The 13,029-nt window shown below is 40.2% G+C and overlaps 1 protein-coding gene across 1 annotated transcript in view; it reads left to right on the plus strand.

The window, feature by feature from the left end:
- The first annotated feature begins 4,068 nt into the window (after positions 1-4,068).
- fam20cl (family with sequence similarity 20 member C, like) overlaps positions 4,069-13,029 on the plus strand; it is a 34,564-nt gene continuing 25,603 nt past the window's right edge. The window contains exons 1-8 of the mRNA XM_084931997.1: positions 4,069-4,177; positions 4,454-4,906; positions 6,650-6,825; positions 9,805-9,883; positions 10,139-10,231; positions 10,453-10,568; positions 10,747-10,927; positions 12,431-12,540. Of these exons, the coding sequence (XP_084788123.1) occupies positions 4,458-4,906; positions 6,650-6,825; positions 9,805-9,883; positions 10,139-10,231; positions 10,453-10,568; positions 10,747-10,927; positions 12,431-12,540 (1,204 nt within the window). The 5' untranslated portion in view covers positions 4,069-4,177; positions 4,454-4,457. The remainder of the gene's footprint in view (positions 4,178-4,453; positions 4,907-6,649; positions 6,826-9,804; positions 9,884-10,138; positions 10,232-10,452; positions 10,569-10,746; positions 10,928-12,430; positions 12,541-13,029) is intronic.

Consider the following 13,029-nt stretch of genomic DNA (forward strand, 5'->3'; position numbering starts at 1 on the left):
ATTGAATGGACTGCTATAAAATTTGGTGCATGGAATCCACACCACACAATTTAAGCTGAACTTAAGCTTCTGCTTCAGTGGATGTGAGTGGAAATGAGTCATAAATGTCAAGTCGAGCCAACATTTATTCATGACTTGAGCTTTAACTGGAGAGAGAAGGGATAAAAAAGGAGAGAGACTTTAGGAAAATAACAGAAATAACTTGAACTCCAGGTGGACTGAAATGAGTCAGTGGCTGAGCAAAAGATAAACACAGGCAAACAAAAACAGTAGAAGTGGCCCGACATTCAAGTATTGATACCAATGATGCTATTGGTATCGATATGATACTAGTGAGATGGGCTGCCCTGTGTCACCCCTCTTCAGTAGTTTTCCACTAATTCTATTGTTCTGTCCTCCCCAGACTCATAACTGTGGCTAAGGCAGCTCTTACTCCTCATTTTATGACAGGCAGACACCCACTGTCAATAGATTCCTCACCCTATACAGTTACACACCAAAGTTTATAGCTAAACCAACTCATTTGGCACTTCAGAGGATGGGTTCAGCAATTGAATTTCATTCTTGAGAACTTTAAGGCCACATGAAATGCTTTGAGAATAAATGTCCACAATTGTCCTTTAAACAGGGGTTGACAACGTCATCCTAACAAAACACACTCTTAGAAATCCCTTCCTGTTCTTCTGATCTCCAGCCACTCTCTATTATCTAAGCAAACCTAAACACATTCTATTCTAATCGCTGGTTTATTCTACTCACAATGGATGAATAAAATTTGCAGAAGAGCACCACTGCACACACAATCCACTGTAAGCTAACATACAGCTAGCATCTAAACTCTCTGAGTTTAAGCCTAGTGCTAGCCTCACTTTGGCTGTCCAGGGGTGAATTCAACTAAACCCTCCTGTTATGTTGTTGAACAACGTTCCTGGGTCAGTTTGACCCGGGGCATGTTTACTCATCCAAAAGTGTCAGAAACACTGGCTTTGATTATTTTACAGTTTTCTTGTATAATTTTGATTTTTTTCGTTTTCTGTAGTGATGCAGATGACATCTCTTCTGTTCTGGGTCAATCTGTCCCGCAACATAACAGGAGGGTTAAAAAAATGTAGTGTACGCCTAGATTACCTGGTTCTTTGACTTACACACAAATGCCTGTAAACTCTGTGAGACTTTCCAGTTAGCCTCAGCTATTCGCTACGTCTTTACCACTGATTAGCTAATAGCATAATAATAACACCTACGTTAAATTCCTCATTTCAGCACAGTTGTTGCATTTACTAACAAAAGCTCCCCTTTCCTTGATTGCAGAAGAGCTCTGTAATAAACGGAGATAAACGTTCACCCCTACCTTTTCACTGTTTGGACATTGTCTCCTTTTTTCTCATCCATCCAGTAATGAAAATGACACTTAAAATAATCCTTTACCTTTGGGTATTCATTTTTCAGAGACACATGCAAAAATATTTTTGAATTCCTCCAGTCTCCAACAGCTTTCAGCCCCACTGTGGGTTTTATAACGTGTACTTCTGTTTCTTCATTTGCATTTAGTTCATGTTGTTATCCAAAACGTCGATGTTTTACAAATGATGATAAATAATTAAAAGAAAACAATCACCTCTGAGAATAGAGGAAAATCCTCAAAGTAAATCTATTTTAATTATTCTATTAAGATGATATAGATGAGTCACGATGTCAGCACATATAGGTGGGTGCGACACGTGGATTTTGGGGAGTGCTCCCATATCGTTCACGTGGATCTCTCTACTCGATCACACGCATACACACACAGACTTTAAAAAGTCATGCTTCACAGAAACAGCGTATCCTGTGGGACTTTGAACGAGTCCCGAGATACTTGAATCAAAGTCTCAGCAGAAACGCACATGCAGAATATGAAACATCTGTCTCGCCCACTGCCTGATTAAGAAGTCTGCTGTGGTGATGCTTCCAACAGACTGATACATTGATATGTATCTGGCACATTTCCACAAAATTTAGGACACTGTGTAAAATGTGAATTCAATGATTTCTAATAACTTAAAGCCTGCAGGCATCCCTCTGTGTAATCAGATTTCATTATAAAGACATCTACAGAAAACAGTACTGAATATTAGTGATATTGCATTTTTTAAAAAAAAACAGTGGGAATCACTGCATGAATTTAAGAACACTTCCAAAAATTAACTCTACCATGCAAAGAAATACCAAGAAGATCCAGCCTGCTGCAGAAAGACTTCTGTCCTTCATTTCAGGAGAAATGAACAGTTAAGAAACAGACATGCATACATACACTACGATCATTTCAACAAGAAGATATATGAAGGAAGCCACGTAAAACACATTGGAGGCTCTGCCATGGTTTCGTCTGCATTTCAGCCAGTGCCATTGGATATCTTGTCTAAACTGATGGAATTGTGCACGCAGAAAAGTACCATCAGATTTGAATCTACCATGCAATACCATCTGGAAAGCATCTGGTTGGCTACACACTAATTTTTTAGCATGATAATGATCCCAAGCACATTGTCAAAGCAATACAAGTGAACATGGATAGAAAAACACACAATAGAACATTATCAATCATGCACAGGTCTCAACAGAATCTCAACATCTCAGCGTTTTTGAAGCAGTGTGGGACCATCTTGACAGATCAGCACAAAAGGCAGCCAACATCCAAAGAAGAATGTCTTTCCAGAAGCCTGGAGAACTATTCCTGAAGATTTCTTAACGAAATCAGAAGAAAGCTTACCTTAGGGAGTTCATGCTATGTTGAAGAATAAAGATGGCCATACCAAATATTGACTTTCAAACTCATTAGAATTATATAAACAATTTTTAACCTTAAATATTGTATATGAGTATGTTTGCATGTTTCAATGCATTGCTGCACTTATTTCCCATTTTCCTATCAAAATGCAGGTGTTGGAGCAACATATAGTGCAGTTCAGACGACAGAAAAAACTTGGCCAGTGCCAAAGCACATTCCTACAGAGTGTGGTGAAAAGAAGAGGTGATGCAACGTAGTGGTAAACATGCTCTTGTCCCAGGGATTTAAAAAAATCATGTCACTGCTATCAAGCTCAGAATGTAAACATGTTTTTTCTCTGTATCAACATTCATATTTTCTCATAGTACTTTTCACAGAAAATATTGTGTTTACATGATTTGCAAAGACAGCACAGTGGTGCAGTAGTGTGAAAGGTTTGTCTGTCTTTTGTGTTGTGTCACATTAAATTGGATAAGCAGTTAAGATAATGGATGAATGGAGAGTTTAATTCTCGCTTTCTGGCCTTTTTCTTTTGCAAGCTTCCCAAAATAATGAACATTTAAGTAATTTAAGTAACATTTTGAATCAGTCTGATTCTGAAAACACTGAAAACACCTTGAGCCTAGCCCCCTGAATAGGTTACAAAATTTCAATAAGATGCACAAATAACAGCTAATCTAATACTCTTTAGTAAAGGGTTCTGCAAGCTAATATATTCTGTCACTTGACTCTGCTCTGCTCTAGCATTTTGTGCGTTTGTATGGTTTAGAAAGATGTGTCTTTCTCATGAGTAACTGTGTGTGAACTGAATGTTCCCCATGGAATAAAGTTCATCTTGTTATCTGAAAGTGTGAATAAGGTGTTCTTCAAAGAGTTTTCATCTCTACATTGTCATTGGATCTGAGACAGGCCCGAAGCTTTCAGCTGAAAGCTAGAAGTTTCCTGCAAACAGACAGAAGAGCAAAACTTGATTTGGAAAGTCCTGAAATGAAGGACAGAAGTCTTTCTGCGGCAGTAGCAATATAGCCGTGCTTATTGTAAGGACAGACAAAATCAGGCTTTAAAACTGAAAACTTATTTAAACTGTGTAAAGATTTAGTAGATTTAGGTGTATTTATTAGGGTTTTTTTTTTTGCCATACGCTACATTTTTTGCTTTTACTCTTGTCAGAGAAGGATGACGTTATACAGGGCAAATGCTTTACCCCCCCCAACCCCCTCTCCCCCAATCACTTGGGTTGAAAGAGATGAGTAAACACACTGATTTATTTCCAGATCACTTTAACCTGGCACCACTCCTGGTCGCATGTAGATAAAGAAGACAAGGCTGACTGGATACTGAATCTCTTTATTATTCCTCTGGGAAACACACTAACAACAGCTGAGAGGTGTCAGGCAACATTAAAAGGTTTGTGTACGTCACTCTTTACTCACATTTTCTCTTCATATGCAAGATGGAGACTCCTGTGATTCATGAATGCATTACAAGGTCAAATTAGAAGAAGAGCAGGTGAAGGAATATGAGCCAAGGCTATGTTCTACTTAATACTGGTATTTTGCTTTTTTGGTATGTTTTTGCTTTAAATTTTACACTTTGCTAATGTTTCATTAAAAATCTTCTTCCATTTTCTTTTCTCCCCCTCATGCATTCACCTCTCCTCATTCTTTATCACTCTCTTTTCAGTAGGATGATGTGGCGTATACGCCGGCGCTCCAGGACAATCTGTCTGTCCTTGGCCTTCGTCACCATTTTCATTCACCTCCTCCTGGCTCTTGTTTCATTTTCCATTTACCACCAGCCTTGTGACACCCCACTGCCACCCAGGACACACATTCCGAGAGACCTGGCACACACCAACTACACCTCTGTGGTGATCAGAGGTCCAGCTGAGCTACCAACTGATAATATACAAACAGATTCTTCCCATAAAGATGGAAAGAAGATGGTTAAGAGTCATGTACGACCACTTTCTGACAAAGGAGGCAAAAATGCCTCAATTGAGTCAGACTTGCTAAAGCTGGAAGCGTTGTTTGGTCACCCACTTTACAACATGCCCAGCCCTCCTGTCCCTGAAGAGGACTGGCTGCTGAGGGTGAAACCAAAAGTCAAGGCGAGTGAGAGGAGCTCCCAGAGGTGGTCAGTATGATGCAGTTAATATGCAAAGACCGTATGCTTGTGACTACATGCTTCCTTTGACAGCATCACTCCTCAACACCACAATCAAAAAGTACTTTAGCTTTCTAAAACCACTTTCCTTCACCAATCTTTGCTTTGGATATTTTGCTTTAGCACCTTTCAGTTCATATTCAGCTCAGTTTTACTTTGTTACTGAAACGTCTCATACAGTTAAATTCATAATTTGCTGGATAAAGATGCAGTTTTTGTAGTTCTTGGTCTGTACACCATCCCAGCAGAGTTTAAGTCAAACTAATACATGATTGAAGGGCAGAATTTCAGCTGTGTTTCCTTCCTTGAGTTGCATGGGAATAATTCTGTCATCATGCAGGTCTTTTGGTCACAATGAACTAACCAAGGGATTCTTTTCTTTTTAAGAATGTGCCAGATTGCTGACTGACCCCTTAATTCTTTGATAGATGTATCTATTGTTTCAGCATAATGATAGCCTCCCTCACTTACACTCCTCCTTGGGCCTCATATTTGAACTCCAAAAAGCTATGAATTGAATCAACCTCAGATGTTAATTCTACTCCATTTGTCATGAAATAATAAGAGAACAGGCCTCACCTGGCCATATATTGCTTTTAAGTCAATCGTATGCATAAAAATGGCCTTTGTATAAAAATCTGTCTGTAATTCCTAAAAAGTTCATGCACAGTTTAAAAAAAACAAAAGATAGAAAAAAAGAATTAAAGCAGAGAGTGTGCAGTTCAGTCAAATACTAACTGTTTAATTGAAAATCCACTGGGGTGTATGGAGGCCGAAGTACAAAAAATGTATCTATGTCCTAAAAATTATGAGCCTAACTAAGTGCAACACTGTAAACTGTACAAACTGTTTCCACAGTAACTACAAGACATTAGATGAAGCAATAAAAAGCTATAACCTAATCACAGTATTTCTAATTTCACAATATTCCACAGTAATTCTGGTTTTATTGCACCTCTTTGTATATTCCTCTGAAAACATGGTCGGTCAAGATTTTCACCAGATGGGTGAGACTGCAGGGAGCACACACAGTATCTTGTTGCTGCTGACAGTGTTGCTCCATGTATTCAGCTACTGTGGCCCATGTTGATGTAGCCTAAGCAAAACTAAACATATGGGCTACAGTTTTCACAGGCACAACAAGAAATGTGAAGATGCCGTGCTGGCTTTGTGAAATACACTGAATATGCTGCAGTTGCTGCTGATCAAAGCGCTCCCAGCTGGCTCCTTTTACATTTGGCCTCGCTTCTGCGTGCTCTGTTGACGTCTTTAAGCGTTCATTGCAACTATAGTAAAGCAACCAACGTGTCTAACAGCAGTTAATCTTCAAGTAATTCCTCTCCCCTTCGGTTGTCTTTACCTGTGCATCTGTCTAACAGTGAGCAGACACACCCACACACACAGACAGTGAAACAGAGGAGAGGAGTGACACAGCCGAGGCTCTCAGCTAGATTAAAACTAAAACCTTAAAAAGTGCTCATCAGTTAGGTAAATAACACTGACTGAATGCTCCGTGCTCCACTTGCCCCTCCACTTGTAATGTAGTGTGGGAGGTCGCTCTCTCAGCCTCTTTGTGAACAGTAGTATGGATGCAGTTCTCTAGTCATGAATGGTCATGACTGGATGAATGTGTGTCTAATTTTAAAATGCTTGGTTAAAGTAGAAGAGTGCTTTGTAGGTGCATTTCATTCACCAAATGCAATCATTATTCAGGGTGAGTGCGAGCCAGGACGGCTATGAGGATGTTCACTGGAACAGCAGCAGTAGCAGCCACCCTCCGTGGCTGCGCTTTCACCTGGGCATCTCCCGCTGGCAGCTCTACCCCCATCATGACCCCAACATGGAGCCCCTGATGCAGCAGCTCGCCACGCATCGCATCGTCAGCACAGGTGTGATATTCAGATTCCGAGTTTTATGTTTTTCTTTTGGGCGATCTAGTAAACGCCTCTTTATAATGCTTTCCTTTTGCTGTTATTCAACAGTATCAATGTATGGTTACAGCAGAGCCTGATGCTACTACTCCAACCACATGCTAATGATGATGCGCCACAGCTGAGGTGTCAGACAACCATAGGCTGGGTGTTTTCAGAGTAGTAAACTGAAGCATCTGAGTCCGTTTTTAGTTGCGATAAATAAATTGGTGTGTTAAAGACTGCAGCCTGCTTATGAAATGACTTGAAAAGAAGTAGCTCCAGGACAACCAACATTAAAATTACGCTCAACCTGTAAAGGTTTGTGGGCTACAGGGAGGGTAAGAGCAGAATAAAGAGCAGGCTTGATGTGAGTGTGTGACACCTGAGGTTTAGGGCCCATCTTTCAATTTTAGATTCACTGTGAAGTTTCAGTGAAATGAAAGCCACTGTGAGGGACCTTGGGGGCTCAGCAGAGGATGAGCAGGAATACTTAAACTACTGACCATGTAGCAAACTTAAAAATACACGTTTCTTTATGTTTGAACTTCTACACTGATAATAAAGTTTGGGTGGGAGGGGACTGTCTGGATGGTCCACAAACACGACTTACTTGTCAAAAAGCGTAACAGTATATACTATCAGTCATTATGTGCAGTGCCGTGAAAGTGTTTGCCCCTTCCTGATTTCCTCAGTTTTTGCACATTTGAGTGTTAGACAAAGATAACCCGAGTAAATATAAAATGCAGATGATCCTCTGGACTTTTGGGAAAATAGTCTGTGGACTGAAGAGACAAAAGATTAACCTTTTAGAAGGTGTGGGCCTCGTAGCATCTCCTGTAAAAGTAACACAGCAATTCATGAAAAGAACATCATACCAACAGTCAGCATGGTGGTGGTGGTAGTGTGATGGTTTGTGGCTGCTTTGCTCCCTCAAAACAAGGACTATTTGCTGTAATTGATGGAAACATGAATTCTGCTCTGTGCCAGAAAATCCTGATAGAGAATGCCCGACTGTCAGTTCATGCTCTGATCTGAAACACACCAGCACGTCTACTTCTGAATGGTTAAAAAACAAAACAAAATGAAGGTTTTGGAGTGGCCCAGTCAAAGTCCAGACTCAAATCTGACAGAGGTGCTTTGACCTTAGGGGCTATGCATGCTTGAAAACCATCCAGTTTGGCTGAATTACAACAATTCTGCAAAGAAGAGTCAGAATTCCTCCACAGTGATGTGAAAGACTCATTGTCAATGATCAGAAACACTTAATTGCTGTTCTTTCTGCCAATGGTGGCACAGTCAGTTTTTGGGTTTTTTCTTGAAAAATGCTCTTGCTGTAAATAGATCCCTGTGTAACCTTATTCACCAATCAGGCCTTGATGACTCCTTTTACCAAAATAAATTGAAGGACACTTAACAAGAAGAAACTCACCAATAGCAGTGAACTGAATCACACGTACAGTACATGGCAAAATATATTGTAATACTAACATGTTAACATATTCAACGGTCCTCAAAGATAGTGAAGTGCAGTCTTGACCATCTCCAAGAAAACTATATTATCAGAGCTGCTAAAGTACATTCAGCAGCAATATCTCTCTAACATTTCCTAACATTACCCACCCAAAGCTAGTGGTCATACCAAACAGATATAGCGCAGGTAGAAAAACTCTGAGTGTTGACGTAAGATGTGTTTCACTGATGGGATTCAGCAATTAATTTGTAGTAGGAACAAAATGTTATTTCAGCTTTGAAAGACAATATAGCCTTGGCTGAACAAGCAAGGCCATAAACACAGGCTGAGATGGGTTTTTTGTTACCTTGTGTGGCATGGCATGTGAATGAAACTTCATACAACCTTGTTAAAAGAAACCATTGTTGAAAAGCACAAGGCCGCATGCTCCATGTGTGTAAATAATTGTAGAGATTCACAGAGATTCACTAAAACTACAGTTGTTTGTATCGTAGCACAGTTGCAAGCATAACTGTGAAAAGTACATTTGTAAATTCAGTTCAGGATCACTTAAATTTAGAGTTTTCAAAGTTCTTAGGATTGCTTTATAAAGTTTTTCCAGAGTAGCCTTCCAGAAAAAATGTAAGTAAAGGACAGATGTTCCTGTTAAAATGTTACTGCATTAACTGTGGAAAAATGAGAATACGATTTTATCCATCCATCCATCCATTTACTTCCATTTATCCAGTTTAGGGTTGTGGGTGATGGAGCCTCTCCCAGTTGTTACACGGTGAGAGTCAGGCGACTTCCTGGACAAGTTGCCTGTCTGTTTCTATAAAATGCAGTCTTGTGAAAAACTAAGAATGATTCAGTAGCTTGTAGAACCACCTTTAGCAGCAATAACTTGAATAACTGAATTTAGTCAGTCAGGTGAAGGCCTGCACATTGACTGGGTCATAGCAGCACCTCTTTTTCAGTCACTCTGTTCTAGATTTGCTGCTGTGCTTGGGATCAAGATCCTGTTGCGTGACCCAGTTTTAGTTGTCAGAAACACACATTTGACCCTAAAATAATTGTTATATATTGTTAGTTCATGATCAACACAACGATCTGGTGCTCCGAACTGTAACATTTAACCTGCTAACTGAGGCTTGTAGAGTCTGAGATGTAGCTCTTGCTGTTTGTGGTAGATATACATTGTCTTTGTGAAGTGTCAATATGTGTGAGAAACACGTTGTTTGGACATTTTGGTGTTTATCCTCAGATTGATAGAAATGAGCTATTTGCATGATGACACACATTTGCTCTTTTTCCAAAGTCTTTCTAGGAAATAAAGTCTCTGCTATCACAATTTATGTGTGTGTGTGTCTGTGCGCGTGCATGTGTGTATGTGCTTTTTCCTGAACAATGGCCAGTGTATTGTCACAGCGTGGCGTATTATTTGTGTGTTTGTGAGTGTGTATGCACTTTGTTGCTATGGTAACACCCTCTGTATTGTATTCCAGTGCAGAAATCTGGGGGTACTCAGCTGAAGCTGGTGATGTCATTTCCCAGCTATGGACAAGCCATGTTCAAGCCCATGAAGTAAGCTGCTAATGGCAAACCCCTACACAGTCATCATAGCTCTCAGTGTGTATAAGACTCCTTTATGGCCTCTTGAAACAAGAACAATAAGTGGAGATGGGAAACATGGATGTCTAAGTCGTCAGACAGCTGTATTGTTTGAGTGAATAGTAGAAAAAAGGTGTCTCAAACTCCTACTGTCTGTGTGCGCTTGTTCAAATCTAGTGAGTCAATAAATAGACTCTTTCTGATGTGCATTTTTATCTTTACTGACAGGCAGGAGAGAGATGAAGAAACCAACTACAACCTGTACTATTTCTCTGACTTTGAGCGGCACAATGCAGAAATTGCAGCTTTTCATCTGGATAGGTATAAAGTCAAATTTCTCTTATCCAAAAGGGCACAGCAACACACTGTTACAGAGAGCACCACAAGGGAAACGGTGGACAAAATAGCCACATAAAAAAATGCAAGTTATGTAACACTATTATAGTTTCTTATCTCTTCTCTTCTCGGCCTTTTTTTGGGGGTCTTTTATCTCTGCACTTAATCCTGTCCTCATCTCACACTTTGTTTCACACTCTCTGCAGGATTTTGGGTTACAGGAGAATCCCCCCTGTGGCTGGGAGGCTGGTGGATGTGGTCAAGGAGATCAAAGACGTCACTACTGACCGCAAGCTGGCACGAACCTTTTTTGCCTCCCCTGGTAACACTCCAGTACACCCTTTATTAATTCAGCAGGCTTTAAACGCCCTCATATGTCAACCTATTATAAATTCATTTTATTTTTCATATTTTCACATCACCAAAAACATTTTTCTGTCATTTTTTCCTGTTCACTTGCTTGCTTTTCTCCTTCTCTGTGCACCTCTGGCTCCCCCTAGTGGGAAATGAGTGCTTCTACGGCCAGTGCTCCTACTACTGCTCAACAGAGCACGCTGTGTGTGGCCGCCCCAGGGACCTGGAGGGCTCCTTGGCTGTCATGCTACCAGATCTCTCCCTGGCAAGGCGCAAGACCTGGAGATCTCCGTGGAGACGTTCCTACAGCCGAAGCAAGCTGGCAAAGTTAGTGGACGCACTGGGCTGTCCAGCCATACAGAAAACAAATGTGCTCAGTGATAAAGGAAAGCTTACACCCTGCACTATATTAGTACAAAGTTATTAATATAGTGTTTACAAAAGTTTTAGCAGTGGCATAAATTTGATACACTATGCCACCTAATTTGTTTTGTTTCTATGGTTTAGCAAATAGCAAACATAAGCATGTCATAACTCTAACTGTCATAACTGGCAAATAAATCAAAGATATGCAAAGAGTCAGCATTAAAGTGTCGACACTTGTGCTTCATAACTACTGCAGTTCCCCGTGGCAGGCTGGATATTAGCTCGTGAACCAAATCCTGTTTCCTTGGTGATTTCATTCCTGCCTGATCCGTGCACAGCAAAATCTCCAGTGTTAAATTAACACTAGTACTATACTAACACCGAGCAGTGCTGATTTTCTAAGTCTGGAAAATAACTCAAAATGTTAGAAATATTCCAGTGTTAGAAAATCAGCACTGCTCGGTGTTAGTCATTGTAAATCTTCAGAACTGACTAGGTTACTTTTAAAAATATAACACTGTCAAAAGTGTTCATTTAACACTCAGATGAGTGGACACATATAGACACTCTCTAGTGTTAATTTAACAGGGGAGATTTTGCTGTGTGCGTGAAGCTGGTGACGGTTTGTTGGCTGATTGCTGACTATTTGCATTCATTTGGTTTATTCGCCAATCAAAGTCGTTGAAAAATACGAGAAGCCCATGAGTAACTATTTGTATTCGGTTTGTAAAATTCACAATACAAATCATAGCGTGTTTTTAGCACCTCCTGGCCAACACGCACAACTGCACACTGATCTCTGGACTGCTTTTTTGCCAGCTGCTCTTCATACTCATCTTCCCACCCTCTGGTCCCACCACTACTGCATAAATAAGCGAGGCAATCAGAGGCTGTGAAACAGCTGTGCCAGCCAGCCTCTCCTGGCACTGCCCCCTGAAACCTCTGCTCCACCTCTCCCCCTGCAGCTGAGCTACAATCATACCCCATTACTGCAATGTTTATCAAGTGCTGCAGGATTTAGTATCCCAGCATCTTCTAAACTCCCACCCCATGTAGCCTGCTGTTCTTGTCATACTGTCTCCTGAAACAGAACTGCTAACCTGTAGGTTTACTTGCCTAAAGTATAAGTTCCTCGCAAATATCTAACTGCTGTTTAGTCTTATGTATCCTGTAAAAACAGAATAGAAATCCTACATTTAGAAACTACCTGCAGTTCCCAGATAGCTGTCCTCATATTTCCTACACTTGACACTTCTGTATAAGTAGGCTGTGAACTTAATGTTCATTTCTTTAACAGAAACTCATAAAACTTTGATTAATTACGCTGTACATCATGGGTTGTAGTTAACATGATTTAGTTTTCTGCTGGAGGTGATCATTCAATCCATTTGAATAATGAGCAGTGGCTAATAAAAAGCTGGATGTTCCTGCTCTATTTTATCTTACAAAGAACGTGGTTTTCAGGTGGGAGACAGAACCCGAGTACTGCTCCACGGTGAAAAAGACACCGCCATACGACAAGGGCACACGACTGGTGGACTTCATAGACATGGTCATACTGGACTTCTTGATGAGTATGTTTTTGTCTGTTGCATTGTCCAGATTGGATTTTTAAAGGATGAATTTCTGTTACAGATGACCCAGCAAACAAGGGAACCTTCAGGGAATGTTCCCTAAAGGTTCACTGAAAGTTACATCTCTCTCTCTCTCTCTCTCTCTCTCTCTCTCTCTCTCTCTCACACACACACACACACACATAGTTCCTTGCCTTCATAGTAAAGGTTTTCTTACTGCTTGTGAAACAACATTTTTCATAGCAGGCAATTTGACATCTAATAGGAGAGGAAAAAAAAAACTTCTTGCCATGTGGTGGAAAAGTGAAGTCATCAGTAATAGTTAAAATACGCTATATTCCACCTGTGATTTTATTTTCCCAAGTATAATAAAAATATCTATTAGAGATTTGGGTTTAGGCCTATTTTCTGAGTATGAAAAGATGCTGTTTATAACATTGATTATATTACATTAAATATAACTTTTATAAGACACTTAATAAACGCTCT

The sequence above is a fragment of the Perissodus microlepis genome, chromosome 6, assembly GCF_051167445.1.
Source record: "Perissodus microlepis isolate ML-2025 ecotype Zambia chromosome 6, ASM5116744v1, whole genome shotgun sequence".
Taxonomy (NCBI): Eukaryota; Metazoa; Chordata; class Actinopteri; order Cichliformes; family Cichlidae; genus Perissodus; species Perissodus microlepis.